This window comes from Lichtheimia ornata (assembly GCF_029851405.1).
Source record: "Lichtheimia ornata isolate CBS 291.66 chromosome Unknown scaffold00055, whole genome shotgun sequence".
NCBI lineage: Eukaryota > Fungi > Mucoromycota > Mucoromycetes > Mucorales > Lichtheimiaceae > Lichtheimia > Lichtheimia ornata.
This window is the reverse complement of record NW_026695375.1, coordinates 207672-225999: the sequence shown is the minus strand read 5'-3', so window position 1 is coordinate 225999 and position 18328 is coordinate 207672. Positions and strand designations below refer to the sequence as shown.

General features: G+C 43.2%; 3 protein-coding genes across 3 annotated transcripts; all 3 read right to left on the bottom strand.

Moving 5' to 3' along the window:
* Positions 1–5672: 5672 nt before the first annotated feature.
* O0I10_009482 (uncharacterized protein) lies at positions 5673–9028 on the bottom strand (the record flags this gene model as incomplete). Its single annotated transcript, XM_058489474.1, has 12 exons — positions 5673–5840; positions 5899–6512; positions 6584–6894; positions 6967–7041; positions 7103–7248; positions 7314–7421; positions 7486–7655; positions 7715–7829; positions 7887–8123; positions 8208–8302; positions 8380–8640; positions 8725–9028. The coding sequence occupies 12 exons, from the start codon at positions 9026–9028 to the stop codon at positions 5673–5675; spliced, it is 2604 nt and encodes an 867-aa protein (XP_058339831.1).
* Positions 9029–10374: 1346 nt separating this feature from the next.
* On the bottom strand, positions 10375–13713 carry O0I10_009481 (uncharacterized protein; the record flags this gene model as incomplete). Its single annotated transcript, XM_058489473.1, has 8 exons — positions 10375–10492; positions 10563–10654; positions 10708–11051; positions 11121–11208; positions 11279–11632; positions 11686–12037; positions 12104–13274; positions 13338–13713. The coding sequence occupies 8 exons, from the start codon at positions 13711–13713 to the stop codon at positions 10375–10377; spliced, it is 2895 nt and encodes a 964-aa protein (XP_058339830.1).
* Positions 13714–14347: 634 nt separating this feature from the next.
* Positions 14348–17892, bottom strand: O0I10_009480 (leucine-tRNA ligase; the record flags this gene model as incomplete). The annotated part of the gene is made up of 15 exons (XM_058489472.1): positions 14348–14521; positions 14582–15103; positions 15157–15251; positions 15309–15574; positions 15633–15731; positions 15791–15909; positions 15966–16046; positions 16108–16460; positions 16516–16610; positions 16678–16790; positions 16848–16955; positions 17016–17108; positions 17162–17302; positions 17356–17508; positions 17572–17892. 15 exons carry the CDS (start codon positions 17890–17892, stop codon positions 14348–14350), a joined length of 2733 nt encoding a protein of 910 aa, XP_058339829.1.
* Positions 17893–18328: the final 436 nt, after the last annotated feature.

The following is an 18328-nucleotide window of genomic DNA, read 5'->3' as shown; positions in this document are numbered from 1 at the left end:
ATGTATTGCTTTTCGCTCTTATGGGTCGGCCTCTGTGGGCGTGGGATGCTATCCTTTTATCAGACCGAACATGTTGGCTCGAGCAGCACCTATAGAAGATGTTGTTGTTTACAATGGCAGCCCCCGTTATCCGGCTTGGTGCACCGTAGGGGAGAGGGTGACGGCAAAGCCTTCGCGTGGCCATCCTTGTCAGTACATGGGTTTCCATGGAAGCTAATTTGCCACCTTGTCATTTATATATTTTTTACGCATTCGTGAGCATCACTAACAGTACTCTAATAGCTATATCAACAAGTGACCAAAAGGTACAGGCTGGGAGTCGAACCCATTGAGAGATGATGCCCGAAGTTGCACTACCTGACCAAGAACCTATTCAATAATAGCAGCATTCATTATTACAATAAACTCTTGTTGGCTGTGAGGTATTAATATAGTTGTGAACGTGCATTGTTAGGGAGTGAGTGCGTCCAAGTGCTGAGGAATGAGCGTGGTTGCCATGGCGATATTGTTGCTTCCTTTTGCTCGTTGCTATTCCCGCTCTACGCTTGGTGTCAGTAGGTACATTCAGAGTCCAATGTTGCAGCCGAATTGGTTCCATTGACGCGTCAGCTTGTATAGAGAGCAAGTTTGGTTTCAAGACGTTGGCTGGTTTGGCGTTTTGTTTCGGCTCAACTATACTACACCATGGTTTTCGGTTTCCAGTAACCAACAACAACAACGGGTCTTTGTGTATATGGAAAAGGCAAGTACAATGAAACAAACAATGAAAAGGGTGTTTATTGTGCGTGTGTGCTAATAATGAATTGAATAGGTTTCTTTGGTCAGGCAATGCAACTTGGGGCATCATCATCATCTCTTTGGGTTCAAGTCCCAGCCTGTATCAAGTGGCCGCTGCGTCGCTCTGCACTAGCCAAGTGTGCTGGAAAAGCTTCTTGGAACGCGTCCAAGGCTCTATAGGCCTGCGTTGAGTTGATGGGTCGATGACTATGGGGTTTTGGAAGAGCATGGCCACCGTGTTGAGGTAAAAGGGGATTTGCAACAGCTTGACATCAGTGCAAACCAACACGCTCTTCTCGTGATAGGCTCGTTCTTTCCCTTGAGGATTTCTTTTCATGAGGTGGGAAATGATTGGAAGGATTGGGAATCATTATTCTTTGGAGAGGATGAATGAAGACAACTATGAGCCTGGATTTTACCTAAGCGAGCCCTTCCTTGCCATGGATCGAATTGGCCTTGCGTGATTCGTGCAGTGCTTTCTCAAGAACAAGGGATCGCCCGACGTTGCTCGTATGGTGGTGATTTGTTTTGTGAATTCCTTCTGATTTGCCTTCTTCCTTGGAGAGGATCGCCTAACGGTATACCAAATCGTCATCATTCCGGTACCAGAAGATCTAACTTGCCTGCTTTCTTATTTGTAGAGACGACGATTACGATGATAACGACATTCAGAACAATGACGATTACGATGATAATGACATTCACAACAATGACAATGATAACGACAACGAGATTCAAAAGGAAGCCTCCAACATCCCATTCTCTTCAACTTGTGTGTTTTTGATATTTGCGACAATGAGATTGACGCCTACTGACGAGCACAAGTACGAGTACGAACGATGACGGAGGACGGCTACGACGATGGTTGTGGCAATGTAGCAAGATAGCTACATGAAATAAAGCATTGTTTATTTATTACACGCTTGGACTTTGCTAGCTTCTGGATCGCATACTATTGCTTCGAAGATGGAATAATAAAGGCGGTCCGGTTATTATCGGTCATGCAAGAAGTACATGGCTTTTGCGATACAATAAGGAGGAATGGGAAGTGGGAAGACCTTGAGAAGAGAAAAAGTCAAGTGATCCCTCCATTGAGTTTCAGGATGAGTGACCCATTCAATATGTATATGTATCTTTTTACATATACAAATTGGTTTATGCAGCTCGACTTTCTTCTACATGCAAATGTGATGCATACCTTGACACACCTTCATTATTGGATGCTGTTTACTTACGTACCTTAACAAAAGGCAATCATCATCATCATCCATTTGTGGAGCAACCTGTCAAGGACGTGTCTGTGTAACCACCACGTGCGGTTTCACTCAGCTCTTCATCTTTCCGTTAATGCAGCCGACACCATCCACTAGGAGAAAGCAACTCCATCACGCTTACAGCATAGTGAAAACATAAAGACAGCCATATCTCAAGATTTCACAATGAAACGTGGGGTTTTTATTAGAGCAATGGGCTCGGCTTGGCAAACAGCACCTTGTGTGAAAGTTTCGCGTTCAATGTCGCAAACAGCCCAAAAAATATTTTTTGGTCGTCGTCGTCGAAGAGGTCGACCCCCAGATCCAGTTTGGCTGGTGGCGACATTGCGAATTCTGGGATTGGCAAGCTTGATCGTGAAACTTTCACACAAGGTGCAGTTGGCCAAGCCGAGCACGTAGCTCTATTCAAAACCCCACGTTTCATTGTAAAGTTCGGAGATACAGGCACCTTTATGTTTGTAAGAGTGATGCTATATGAGAAGTGGTCTTTGTTCATTGTCAAGTAGGTGGACCCTGGAGAGCCAAAGATGCAGAAGGACCTCTTTGGGTAACTCAGCTAAAAAGTCAGGACTTCAGGGACAATGCATGATAGGTACGCAACCCTCACTTTTATGTCATACATTGGCAGCTAATAACCACTGTTGTGCATTCCCAACTTTTGTACATTCTCTTGTAGGTGGACGATGCTCCTGCTCTAGACATTCATTTCCATGATTAAAGTAGGTTGATCCGAGCTGATTTGGTTGAGTTACGCTCACACAAGATTACATCGGTTGAGCTACATCGAGCGTGCTTTATGTCCAGAGTGATGTAATCTCTCTTTGACCGCAGCTCAGTCAAATCAGCTCGGATCAACCTACTTTAATCATGGAAATGAATGTCTAGAGCAGGGGCATCGTTCCCATGCAGTGGATCTCGCAACAATGATGATTGGATAAAAGTGGCTGTTAGCTGGCAATACATGCCTGTTCCTAGATGATCCATAAAGTAATTATACATTGACCCTTCCATTCATGCAAACGTAGCTGTGTTACACAACACGACCCTCTGCATCTTTTGCGCTGCCAGGGTCCACCTACTTGACAATGAACAAAGACCGCTTCTCATATAGCATCACGCTTACAAACATGAAGGTGCCTGTATCTCCGAACTTTACAATGAAACGTGGGTTTTTTATTAGAGCAATCTGCTCGGCTTGGCCAACAGCACCTTGTGTGAAAGTTTCACGTTCAATGTCGCAAACAGCCCAAAAAATATTTTTTGGTCGTCGTCGTCGAAGAGGTCGAACCCCCGGATCCAGTTTGGCTGGTGGCGACATTGCGAAATCTGGGATTAGCCACGATGGACTTCATGGTTTGGCACAAGATCGCTTTCACCCAGCCGAGCAACATGGTTCTATCAAAGACCCCACGTTTGATTGTAAAGTTTAGAGATACAGGCGTCTTTATGTTTTTACTATGTTGTAAGCGCCATGCTATATGAGAAGTGGTCTTTGTTTAACGTAAAGTAGTATGACTATAATAGAGCAAAAGATGCAGAGGGCGTGTTTGTGTAACTTGAGTCATTCAGCACAGGCGATGCATGATTCTTGTACACCATTTAGGAATAGTTCAATATGCCAGCTAATACCCTTAGTTCTCCCATTCTCCATTGTTGTCCAATCCAATGCATACGAACGATTGTCCTGCTCCAGCCCAGCATGCCCATCATTCAGCTTTCTTGATCCGATGAGATTTGACTGAAAAACGCTCAAACACAGAAACATCATCCAATATCACAAGAATCAAATTGGTAAGTTATTTGTAAACTGCCACTTGATAGCCCATTCCTCCCATTCACCATTGTTACCCAATCCAATGGATGTGAACGATTGTCCTGCTCCAGCCCAGCATGCCCATCCTTCAACTTTCTTGATCCGAGGGGATTTAGTTGAGTTACGCTCAAACACAGAAGTGTCATCCAAAATCAGAAAAATTTATCTGGTTAGTTATACGTAAACTACCAGGTGGTAGCCCATCCCTCCCATTCACCTTTGTGCCCAATACAATGCACATGAACGATTGTCCTGCTCCGGCCCATCATTCCCATCATTGAACTTTCTTGATTCGAGCTAACCTGGTAGTAACGTAATGACTGTTGTTGGATCATCATTATCATGTAAAGCGTAAAATGGCACACACCCTTTTGCTATACGTGAGGATCATTTCTTTTATTTACGTGTACCTATTGTCTATCGTGAGGGTGATGATGACGATGGGTGGATGGTGTGTGTGGGGGGTCATTGAGTGGCATCAGTGTAATAGCAGTAGGGGATTTAAACTTGGGGACGGTAGCTCCACGACTTGAGACAAAGCTTCTCCCTCCTCTGCTTTTATCCCATTCACGACATTGCGATCAAGGTAATGTGTTATAGAAAGAGTGCTCTTGTTGGCTGTGAGGTATTAATGTAGTTCTGAACATGCATTGTCAGGGAGTAAGAATGAGCGTGGTGGGTGGTTGCCATGGCGACATCGTTGCTACTTCCTCTTGTTCGTTGTTGTTCGCGTTCTACGCTTGGTGTTAACAGGTACATTCAGAGCGCAATGTTGCAGCATACCTTGTTCGATTGACGTGTTAGCTTGTATAGAGGGCAGGTTTGGTCTCAAGACGTTGGCTCGTTTGGCGTTTTGTTTCGGCTCAACAACACTACACCAGTTTCCAGCAACCAACAACAAGCTCTTCATGCGTATGAAACCATGGCAAGTGAAGTGAACGAAGATAATGAAAATTGTTTATTGTAATAATGAATGATGGTATTATTGAATAGGTTCTTGATCAGGTAGTGCAACTTTGGGCATCCTCTCTTTTGGGTTCGACTCCCAGCCTGTACCTTTGTCTATTTGAAGCCCTTCTCGCGATATATGTTGGTGGTTGCTATTTGAGGATCAGGATGCATGGGTGGTCGTTGTTCCTTGTTGGAGAGGAAGGCTGTGAAAAATTATGGGCCTCTGGATACTATGAAGTGATGGTATTGATGGTGATTTGGCTTGTATATAGAGACGACAATGACGATGGCAACAAGATTAACAACGACACACACAAGCGTGCTTTACCTTTCTCTTAGCAATATGACGATCATATGATGAATTCCCCGTATCTCGTTGACATTTAGAAGGAAGCGTGCAAGATCCCATCTTTCTGTTTATGTCAGGAGCTGCTCTCATGACTACGGCGACTACGACGCACGAGGATCACTATGACATAGTAGCTTAAGCCTTGTTTATCATCCACTTGGTTTAGCTAGCTTAGCTTATTCCTTCTTGTTGCTTGTAGATTATAGATTAGATGGCGCAATAATAAAAGTGGTTCCTTTATCGGCCTTGAAGGAATACATGTCTTTCCTGATACGACAAATACATAGTGGGATGATTTTAAGAGAAAAGGTGCCCAATCAATATCTCTTACTGCCATGTTCTTGACACATCTTCTTCATCGGATATCGTTTATGAACCTTTTCATCCATTTGTGCAACAACCTCTCAATGGTCGGTTGACCTATAAATATCCTAGCGAATAGACTAAGGTTCCTACTTTTATTGATTCAATTTTATACATTGTGTAAGAGGAGGTCATCTATGGGGGATTAGGTATGCTCCTCTAATGTTTCAATATAGGCAAGCAGTGTGCGTTTGTGAATTACTGAAATATACTGGCCGTCCGATCGCGTCACGCATATGTATCGTGAACCCAGCTTAATGAAAAGTTCGGTCAGGAGCTCCATAGATGCGTTTTGATTGATTGTTAGCGGTGCCTGGAATCATGTTGTGTGAGCAACTTGATATTCTGGTATCAGCACATTGCTATTTTACCTGATCCACATAGATGGAAAGATCGTTCAACGCTGGTCGGAAAATGTCTGCTTGCTCGTTATCATCATCATCTTCGCTATCATTGCAATCACTAAGCGTCGTGCGTATTGGTGCAATGAGACAGGGTTGGGTACCCTTATTACGTCGAAAATAACAAGGTACATTCATGCATTCTTGTTCTGTTATTGGATAGGGGCTCGAAGAACAATAATTTGATAGTTGATCCAGCGCAAAAGATAATTCACTGGTGGCGATGTATCCTTCAAGCGTACGACCCCCGTTGCTCAAGATAGGAAATCCACCATCCTCAGTATAATCAATTGCTTCTAGCTTCTTGTATAAAGCGCCTACTGTGATTGGGTCGTCATCCATATCGATAAAGGGATGCTCTTGTTCGCCTTGTTCAGTCACCAAATCACGCACGGTATGCAATGAGTGAGGAAAAGTTTTGCGTGAATCCAAGAAGGGGTATCCTTGCAACTCAATCAACAGGTCGTATAATCCATCAAGGTACATTGCATCGGCAACCCATTTTGCCATCATTACTGCAATCATTATGGGCACTGAGTACACGAGGGAATACGTCAATTCGAACATGATCACAACAAGAGAGACTAATATTGTATACATTTACGCATTAGAAATAGCTCTTCAATGTACGTAGAAGAAAGTAATATTATCTTACCTGTTGTCCTCGTCATACCAGTCAAGGCTGCTGCAGCACCCACCATTGCATATATACCGGGTATGATACATTGCTGATCTGATGCAATCTCAGCCGAGCATACTTTGAATGGCCATGTATCGGGATACGTCATGACGAGATGCTGCATTGATAGCCCAATCATGCGACCAGCAATACCACCAATGATAAGGACGGGAAGGAAAATGCCACCAGGTATTCGACAACCAAAAGTAATCACCGCCAAGAATATCTTGATCAACAATGTTATCAATAGGAGGGTCAAGATTTGAGGTATTTCAGAAGAATCGGTGCTAATGGATACGTTTGCATAAGCCGTGATATGAGTTTCAAGCGTCAAATCGAACCAAAGTATTGCAACTTACACACATAAGCCTGCGTCATCTTTTTCAGGGGAGCATTGCGAGAACAACTTCATAGCAAATTCGCTCAAACTTATGCTAAACTAAAAAAGTTAGCAAAGTAGGTGATTATAGGTAATAAGGTAATGATAACACTAACCGGCCAAATGGATTCCAGTAATTCAATAGGATTGTAATAACCATGATGCCAAGTACTTCCCACACTGGGTATTTACCAAGAGCTGTCGATTTACGCAGGTATTGAAATTTGACATTGATATACGTGGTAGCTGCACCAAGGAATCCCTATACACAAGCATATCAGTGGGTCAATCAAACACGAAGACGAGGTGCATAGGATGACTACATACTCCGATGGCACCGCATAGCAAGAATGGTAGCAGCTCAAAAACATGAAAGTCCTTGTCATAGTGCACTTGATACATTACAATCTTGCCTGTGCCAAATGGGTCAGCGATCTAAAACATAGGATCCTAGATGGTGAGCCTCTTTTTGATGCAGGAAGGAAAGTTTTGATTTTACTTTGAGGATGGTGGCCGCAACCATAGCACAGCAGAAGCTACGAATCATTGTTTTGATCGGAAAGTAGTAGCTGACTTCTTCCAATGTAAAGAGTACACCACCGATAGGAGCACCAAACGCGACAGCAACACCAGCTGCTGTTGATGCTGATAAGATTTCTCGACGTTTACCTATCATGGATGAAGATTAAAAAAGATTCAAGTTTGTATGCAACCATAGCTTTACATACTTTCGTTCTTGTTGAACTTGTCAAAAAGCCGGCAGTAAATGTTGGCGGCGGCAGCAGCAAGGTGTACAAAAGGGCCTTCTTTACCAGTGGTTAATCCAGCGGAGGTAGCAAAAATCTAGCATGAATCATGTGTTACGCTTTCTGCTACATAAAGCTACAAACGTTCACTTACCATACCAATTCCTTTCACAAGAAATGCTTTGATGCCAAGGACTCCCTTTATAACAAAGCCAGCCAAAATCACCTTGACCTCGGGAATGCCTGATCCTGATGTGTAGTATACAGTCTTCGTCTCTGGTTTTGAGACGCCTTTGAGCTGATCTTTATCACTGGTAGCAGATGGCGACGTCACAACAATGGTTTCAGCCGTATATTTAACCATTGTGGATGCTATCCAAGCGAAGAAAAGCTACATGCGAAAATGACAAACAAAAGTTAACATGCATAAACATGTACTTTGGCTGCATTAGCTGCTGCATCAATCACTACATACCCCCAACACAGAATACATGGCCATGTCAGTGTAATATGAAGAAGCTTGTGTTGCATTGCCAAAGGCTTCGGACCACGTTCTCCATTCAGGGCAACCTTTTAAAAGTTGATGTAAGCACGTGTCATTGTATTTTCATAGACAAAGAAAGTAAGCCAACAAAAAGTAGTCTTACCATTTTCTCGACCCCAGCAACAAAACTTGCTGTTATATCGCCAATTGGTTGTACAATAGCCTGTCTTCAAATCTGACATCCACTCTTGGACAACGTCAACGAGCCAAGCGACCAATGCCACGGTTGTGCCAGTCAAAGTTACCAAAATCCATGCTTGAGACGCGTCTTTCATTTTGATCCAGCGACCTCGCCATCCATCGCTTGTGATATTCCTTAACTTCCTTAGCCGAACTCCCTCCTTGATATGGTCGTGGATCCAATCTATCATAGAGCAATTGACCCATAGAATGAAAAGTTAGCTGCTTGCGATAAATAGGAGTCATGTATAATAAAAGATGACGTTACCAATGCTTGAGTATGATTCATACCAAACACGCACACCTGTGTTTTCATTGAGAAGCTCTTGTCGGTCATCGTCATATTGCCCAAGGCGCTTGTTAAACAATCGGCATACAACGCTTTGGTCATCACGAGCACAAGAATTCACGCTAGCGCATGAGGATAAAATAGCTGAGTGTGAACGTTGACGATTTTGGTGGGAAGCATCAAAGATAGTGGATGGTGGATACAAGCTGTTGTAAAAACGGTCATGTTGTTGCTGTGTGTCCAACAAGGAAGAATACTCGCTGTCGTCGGAACGTACCAACATATGCGTCGAGTCAAAAGGGGACGTTGGTGAATAGGAAAAGACATTGAGTGCTCACACCATGTTTATATAGACATCACATTGCAGCACATACCTGGGTCATGGGGAACCCCCCAAGCTGAATCACGATCAAAATGCAGCACTTTGAAACACAGCCTTTACATACATGGACAAATGCTCTGCCCTACATCAAATGGAAACCCAAAGGCATTAGGAGACCGGTCGTCATTCATCCCATAATCATCCTCAAACACGTATGTACCTTCATTCATCATTTCATGGTTGTCTTTTTTCTTTTGTTGGAAACAACATGTGCTATCCCAATCATAGATAAAGAAACTTGGTATTTCCTCTCTTCTTTTTCCTGGGGCGTACACATGCATACGTTGTATTGGTATGTTTCCACATGGAGGTCGACAACTAGCCCCTTGCTGGTGCGCATGCTTTGTTGGTTTGGATCATGTTTTCCATCATTTTCTCTCGCATCTTATTGCCTATGCTACCAGTTAGTTGAATTTGTATCATGGCCAATAAGAAAGAACGAATGTAATGATTGCTTTTTACCTTCATTGTCTTTTTTGACCAAGTCAATGCAATTCTTTGTACAGGTATGGAAAGCGAAAACAAACGTGGGGAAGCTAGTATTATGCTGTTGTTGATACTCCTTGGAAGTCTTGGCATTGTATAAAGGCTTTCATCATCATCACCAGACCTGGTCTTTGCTATTTTTCTATGCATCAAGACCCCTGAAGCCTGCTTATGGTCGCGACAGTCGACATCAGCACCTTGCATACATGTTCACCAAAAAGGGAGAAAGAAAAACCATGACATCCAGGCCAAGCTGACAGTCTGCAGGGCTCTCCCTCCTTCCCAAAAGAGTAGCCTTATTCCCAGAGAGTAGTTGATTCCTGCCTGTACCATTAGCCGGGTCATGCACAATTATGCAGCTGGGACTTGTACGTCGCATAAAAAGGGGGTCGTCTTAAAAAGTAGCAGAAGAGCTATTCGAGTTCTTTCGATTAGAATTTTGACAACAATACGATGCACAGACAATGGATAAATACCAATTGGGCGTTGCTATACACGCTTGGACAATGGATATATATGTGTTGCGTCATCGTAGCTGTAAGCATTATTTTAATGAATTAGGCTATTAATGACCGCTAAAGGCTCTATCACATACTATGCTGTAAAGTACTGTAATTCGAATGTTGTGAATAGCTCTTGTTTCCCAATTGGTCTGGCTACTCCTTTCTACATCCATTTATAGGAATATCATATAGCTGTGTAATGCCGCTGCTGTATCATTCACAATGGCGTTCTAGATCCTTGTAATTGTGCTGTAGCCGCTAAGAGCTTGGTGCAACCGATATACTGTCCACAACGTCCACAATGTCATTCGATGGCGGATCTATGCCCGGGAGTGATGATAATCTTCGTATAAAATAGGTAACGTCTTTCGATAGCCTAACGAGATCATATATCTACAATGAGCAAAAGGAATAGATGAATGGACAATCTGATAGTAGGTGCGTACCTGCTTTTTCCTGATTCGGTATGAATAGGCAATTTTTTGATGTCTTGTGATAGCTGCTTGTTAAAGAGGGTGAAAATATCAACCATGATTTCCTAGAAAGCATAGTCAGGCAAATGTGTAATCCGCCTTGTGATTTTCCACTTACATGCAGCTCCGAGTGGGAGAGATACTTGTTGAGGACCTTGTGAAGAGTCAACGTTTCCTTGACAAGGACTTCCATATACATGTTGACATGCTGGTCATCGGTATTGTCATGTTCAGCAGCATCCCAATCAATGTCGTTCATCGCTTGTATATGGTACAGCAGCCGTTCCTGCATGATGGATACCAGCTTGGCATATATCTCACGTCGATGCTCATCGTAATCCGCAATTGTTCGGTCAAACTCATTGAGAAGCACAGTGTGCTTTGGAGGAAGGTATCGTTCCACGCCTTGTTTGAGTGATGGGATGAGTGCAGTCATGATGGAAATTGATTGTGAAGCCAATGCTATAAAATGATGTAAGCACGCGAGTACATTGGGTTAAATCAAACATGCATTTCATCCATCCAACATACCCAAGTGTTTGGCCGAAATGTTTTTCAAACCAGCAGTCTTCATGGCGCCAGCACCCAATATCGCTTGACATATCCGCGTGTTGAAAAGCTATGGAAGAAACAATTGTTAATACGCTTAGCAATAAACATACATCATTCATATATCCTCGAATACGTACTTTCAATAGCTCAAAGAGCTTTTGCATCACGTCCGTTGCCATGTTTTCCAAACCAGCCGTACACTTCAAGTAGTCCTCCAACAGTTTAATCATCAGCAGACTGCATCCAACAACAAAATAACTCTTTCCATCGACTATCAACCGCTTGCTGCTGCTTGTCCTCGTGTCAATGTTTTTATCCTTTGTGTCGTTGACCATAGTGGTGACATCCTTGATTGGTGTGTTGCTGCATATACGATCGACGATATCCTGAAAGTCTGCAGGTACCTCGCTGACCACCCATGGCTCATTATCAATCAATTGCAGTTGCTGTTTCATGCGTTCCATATGAAAGTTTTCAACAAAGGCCTTTTGCTACATTTGAGCATTAGCATGATAAACGTATATACAGCGCCCCAATAAAGTACCTGTGATAATAATGTTCCTCTTAGGCCAAGACAAGCACGACCAAAGCAAAGGGTATCAGAGTGTTGTATAAATCCTCGAGAAACAGCCAATAAGCGGTAGAAATCATGGGGATTCAATCGTGCATTCTGCTCGCTTCGAAAGCTGAGAAGCTTGGCACATTGAGCGTGAGCTGAGTCTGCTGCCGTAAATACAATATCCATTGCAAGTCGTTTGCTGTCTTCAGGCACCAAGCTGATTAAAGTATGTTGATTCACAACCACGCGCTGAATAACCTTGAGCAGAGCTGTCATGACGTCCACTAACATGCGAAAGAATGAGTCAAACGGCATGGTTCGTAGTTGACGTGCCACGCTAAGTAATGGGAATTTCTTATTAGCATCATGATCACCGAATGAGAAGCAAACAACAATGACTTACGCAGAATCATCTTCATTTGTAGTTGGGTATCGTTGACGTACAAGGGCTTTGACTTCTCGTAAAAGGTATTGTTGATAATCATCAAGAGTCGTTTTCAATGTATCGGTACGCAAAAGGCCTTTGACACTAGGTTCCAAACTCTGCCGGAGATCCATATCCTCTTGTAACTCAATCTTTTCTGATGGTGGCTCCGTAAGTGATATGGTTGATTCTGCCGTTTCTTGGTGATAGCTAATGTCCGATAATAAGATGCTGAGGAAATCTTGTTGCATAGTGTTGCCAATAGTCGATTCCATCTCATCCAGCTGTGACGATATTGAGCCGAGCGCATGAATATTTCCATTGATTTGCTGCTTCTTCATACGAGTTTGGTTGATGAGATCGAGTGCTTCGAAATAGTTGCCTTGGCTCACTAGCTTTTGAATCTCGTGTTGTGACTCAATGATATCCTTCACTGCTCGTATACTCGTATACAAACGCTCCAAGTTGCGTTGTCGAATCTGTAGCCTTGTCACTTGCAGGCCATCATCACATGCCGATTTTTGTATAGATTGCATCATGTCGCGTAATGAGCGTATTTGATCCACGCACTCGAGAGTCTCTTGATGCAATGATTGCAAATTGGATGATGCTTCAAAAAAGGAATCCGAGCGCTTATCGATCTCTCGTACTAAATGCTGTTCCACCGTATCCAAGTAATAGGGCAGCTTTTCTTGCAACAATGACAAGTTCCCAGTGATATCGCTGCCTTCGTAAACCATGTCGAATGTTCGTGGGTTCTCCAATGTGAATTCAGGATCGAAAAAGACATCAGGCACAGTGTCGAGTGGCACAAGTTGTTCATTGATGTGTGATGTAGAAGAATCTGTTTCATCCATAAGTAGGCTTTCACTGGATAAAACTTGACCATATGGATTACGGCCACTACGTTCTGCTGGTACATCCAAGGCTGCAGTGGTGGTAGTCATATCAGGTGTCATCCTCTCATGCTCATGTTGTTCTCCTCGTCGATTCTGCTGGTATTGCTCAAAGAGTGGTTCAATCTCATTCATATACTCGTTGAAGTCTGATAGCTTGGGCTTGGGGATAGAAACGTGTGGTGCAGGTGGCACATCGGCTTTGCTGGGTCGTGTAAATGTTGGTGTACGGTTTGCAGGATCATTCAAGACACCTATATAATACAAGATACCTTATTAGAAAAGATGTCTATATAAGCTATAAGCAATAAACCTACCAGAGATGGCATTGAATCCAATATCAGCTGTCGTCCATGGAAGATCAGTATCGCTCATACTGCTATAGTTGGAATAGCTCGAGTGTTGCCGTTGATGCCTTGAACGAGGGAAAGGACGTCCATAGAGTGGTGCAGATCCGCCTCCACCAGCATTAGCTGTTGGTGTTATTCCATAATGCCATGACCTTTCTCGTGCATGTTGAGCAAGTCGTGGAGAGCGTGGTAATTCCGATACGGGCGATGTGACTGAAGAAGGGCTTGGCCATGCTGTTGATGGAAGAGAATGTTTTGTCGTTGGTGTCCATGACGAGGAACGATAATGGTTGTGCTTCTTGTCATCTTGTTCAGGTGTACCCGCGTGCGATCGCGGTTGCATAATCGCGGAAGAGTTGTGTATGTATGCAAGCGGTGCCAGAAAGCGATTGAGGGAAAACTAAAGTGTGTGATGCCGCAGCCAACAATGAGCGCATGCATGAATGGTCCCCAACTACTTTTGGTTGAAATGTTTTTATAGGGGTTCTTTATACCTGTGGACTTGAAAAATGACCAAGATAGAATTCTAGACCAAGCCTGATAGCTACCAAAACGAAGCCAAAGGGCAAGCAAAAGGAAGTTGGATGTCTACAGCTGCTGGGATGGACTTGTTGAAGAAGCATTCAATGAATCGGTTGGAGCTATGAGTAAGCCTCGTTTTGGTATATCGCATAGCATCATCATTCAACGACTTGAGAACCACGTATAAAATATAGGGATGTGACAAGGTAAAAGATAGCTTAGAGATTGCAAGATTAGAACACAGTAAGGAGGAAGGGGTCTTTACATCATTGTTCGATTTGGGTTCATTGTTTGATACATATTTATAAAAGTACAATTGAAGTCATGTGATGCTTGCCAAGTGGCGTGTTAAACGACAACATTTGAATGAATATACATGATTGTTGGAATAGAAAGGGGAGAAAAAGACTATACTATTGTTCTATGGGTGGATGTACTATCTGACGACCAGCGCCTCAGATGACAAAATTTACAAGTTGACCATTCTTTGCTACGATAGCACGACGCACAGGCTTATCGGCAAGCCATTTTTGGCCTTGAGGATCTTGACGCACAAGTTGTTCAATCTTTTCAGGCTGATTGGTTGTAGCCACAGGTACATTAATGCTTAAGCGTGTCTTGCCATTGATCTATACCTTTCCCAGTGAGTTTCAAACCATCCACCATCAAAGACATTGATGCAATTTTACCTGAATGATGCAATCAATGCTATCTTTTTCAAGAGCCTTTTCATCCCATGTAGGCCAGGATTGCTTGAATACGCTTTCGCAGCCAACTCCATTCAATGTCTCCCAGCATTCTTCGCCCATGTTGGGTGCCATGGGTGCCATCATGGTGATAAGGGATTGCACAGCATGTTGATAAATAGGTGATGATGCTTCGAGCTTTGATGAACCGATACTGTTGGAGAGCTTGATAAGATCGGAAATGGCGGTATTCAAGCTGTAAGTGGATGACATGCTTTCAGTCACTTGCTTGATGGTATTATGCGTCTCACGGAAAAGGTTGCGCTCGGAATCCGTCATGTTGTCAAGCGATGGTAGTTGTGTACTTGTCGTTGTCTTTGCAGATTCAGCTTGCTTCAAGACCTTGGCAAGCCAACGTTGCATACCCACAATGCTCACATCTTCCCATTCCAAGACTTCAGATGGCGGGGCCTTGTACAAAATATGTAATCTTGCACAATCGACACCATGCTCTTGTACAACGCTCTATTAATCAATGTAAGATATCAATGTGATGTTATAAGGTTGTTGCATCTTACCACTGGATTCACACCATTGTATTTACTCTTGGACATTTTCTCAAAGCTGATAAGAGGTTTCTCGCCAGTAGCAACAATCTTTGGGTTTGCTGGATCTATGTATGCGATTAGCGCAATGTCACGTGTATGCTATGCAGTTCATGTCTTCATACCTGTAGTATCCACTTCCTCGGGCTTCAAGAATCTTTGAGTCGATGGATCTTTGTAAGTTTGGCCGTGAACCATGCCTTGGGTGAGTAACACATTGAATGGCTCCCCATTGCCCGGCTTGGTGCCTGGTGCAGCTGTGTATGCTCCTTGCTTCAGCAAGAACTTGGAAAAGAATCGCGAGTATAGAAGATGGAGAATTGCATGTTCCACACCGCCAATGTAGACATCCACGGGTAAGCGTTCTGAAGCCTTCTTAGGATCGAATGGCCTATATTTATATATTCCGCATTAGAGTCATATCATATCTGCAGGGCCTGTGTTCTTACAATGTCTTGTTTTGAGCATCGGTAAATCGCATAAAGTACCAGGAGGAATCCACAAATGTATCCATGGTATCGGTTTCACGCTTTGCAGGACCATTGCATCTAGAAAAGAGAGAGAATAAGAATACTAGAGATCTTCAAAATGTATATTCAAAACGCACTTTGGACATTTGCAGTTCACCCAATCTTCAGAGCGAGCCAATGGAGAGCCACCTTTGCCGCTAAACTCAACATCCAAGGGAAGTACAACGGGGAGCTGCTCTTTAGGTACAGGGACAACCTATCAAACATAGAGTGAGACGAGGTTACTTTTTACAAACTGTGATCCCGTCATACCTTGCATTCAGGACAATGGATGATAGGTATAGGTGCGCCCCAATATCTTTGGCGTGAAAGCAGCCAATCCTTGAGTCGATACTATCAAACATTAAAAGTTAACGCAAATAGCCCACCCAAGATGATTGTCAAGATGAATTACCTGTGTCGCTGGTTTACCGAAACCGATCTTTTGGGAATCACGCATAACAGCCTTCATAGCGTCTTTGGATTTCATACCAGCGTATGGGCCTGAAAGAGCTGTAAGCACCCCCTTTGCTGTAAATGGCTCGGATTGATCCAATGGCTTGCCGACTTCTTTGATGCTTGGCTCCACAACAAATTTAACCTTATCGACCACGTTGTTGGCATGGCAAAACTCCCAATCACGTTTATCATGTGCAGGGACACCCATCACGGCACCAGTACCATAATCGGCGAGAACATAAGGAGCAACATAAATAGGGATCTGATCACCCGTTAAAGGGTTATCCGCATATAAGCCAGTAAACATGCCTATGTCCAGCCATGTTGGTCATCGATTTGATTATGTATGCGATATCCATCTTACCCTTTTTGCTCTGCTCAGCTTCTTCCATGTTTTGCACCTTGTTTAGCTCTTGCACAAAGTTCAAAACTGAGCTTGATTGTTCGGCTGGCAAAGAGCTAAATGAAGGTTTGCATGAATGTTAACCTTTTTCTTCAATCCAAACTCCACCCATAATAAACTTACTCCTTTGAAATCAAGGGATGTTCAGGTGATACAACAAGGTACTGGACTCCAAAGATGGTATCAGGTCGACTGGTGAATACTTTGAGTGATTGTGTTTGGTTGCTAGGAGTGGCCTAGAATACTGTATCAATCATACTATCCAATATTACCATTTAGCCATTATACTTTACCAAGGGGAACTCAAATTCTGCTCCTGTGGATTTGCCTATCCAGTTGCGTTGCATTTGCTTGACGCGATCAGGCCAATTTTCCAAGAGATCGATATCCTTCAATAATTCCTGCCATACAAATCATGTGTGAGGACACCAGCTTGCAAAAAAATCCATTCACCCACTCACATTTGAAAACTCGGTGACTTTGAAGAACCATTGTTTCAGCTTTTTCCTTTCGACCAATGCGCCCGAACGCCATGATCGTCCCTCATGATCAACCTATTGATTACCCTGTTATCAACTATGTTCACTCCAATAGCATAGACACATACCTGCTCATTGGCCAATACAGTCTTGTCCACTGGATCCCAATTTACCACAGCCTCCTTTTGATAAGCCAAACCAGCCTTGTACATTTCGAGAAAAATGTATTGCGTCCATCGATAATACTCTGGATCACACGTTGCCAATTCCTATTCACCCTAAGGTGAGTCTCGGTATCCAGGTGATAATAATGGATGCTTACCCTTGACCAATCGAAGTCCAATGACAACATTTTCATTTGCTCCTTCATGGCATCGATATTCTTGATGGTCCATTCAGCTGGATGTACTCCTCGTTCAATAGCAGCATTTTCAGCAGGTAATCCAAAAGCATCCCAACCCATTGGATGAAGCACCTATCCAACCATGATACTTTAGACGATCCAAACTTTGTAATATAGAAACAAAGAGACCCTTACATTGTATCCATTCATACGGCGGAAACGTTGCAACGTGTCACTGATGGTATAAACACGCACATGGCCCATATGAAGCATGCCGCTTGGATAAGGAAACATGGAGAGTACGTAATAGTTGGGCTTGCCGCTGATATCGTCTGCACGTTGGAATGGTGGCGATTCAGCCCAACGGGCCTTCCACTTGGCTTCGATTGCGGCAAAATCGACTGGAGACTTTCGAGTGGAAGTTGCATAGAGACGCTGAGCATGTCGTTGAGTCGATAATGAGCGCGTCGTTGTGCATGACGGATTGACCCAAGCACGCAGTTGGTACCGAAGCATGGCGTGAATGAGGGTGGTGTTGAAAGAGCGGAGGGAAACAAAGGTCTGATTTTGACAGGCACCTACTTCACCGACGGCTTGTTTCATTTGATCACGTGATGTTTATCATGGTTCATTATGGTCTTGCTAAGAGCTGTTTTTATCATCAACTTCATAATAAATACCCATTTTCATTCATTGTATCCGGTCTTTGTTATTGCATTGTTTGGCATTTATCAATATGCATAATCTCATCGGGTTACTGAACAAGATGAGCAAGCCAAAACAGCCGTCCTTTTTTGAATAGGGGGTCTATGACACTTAAGGCACCATCAGTGGACGGTAGCCATGGCAACTAAAACTATCCTAATCAACATTGCTGATCATCCATGAAAAGTTATCGTTGGCATAACACTCCTTTATAATGTACAAGTGGATATTTACAACAAATGTCTAA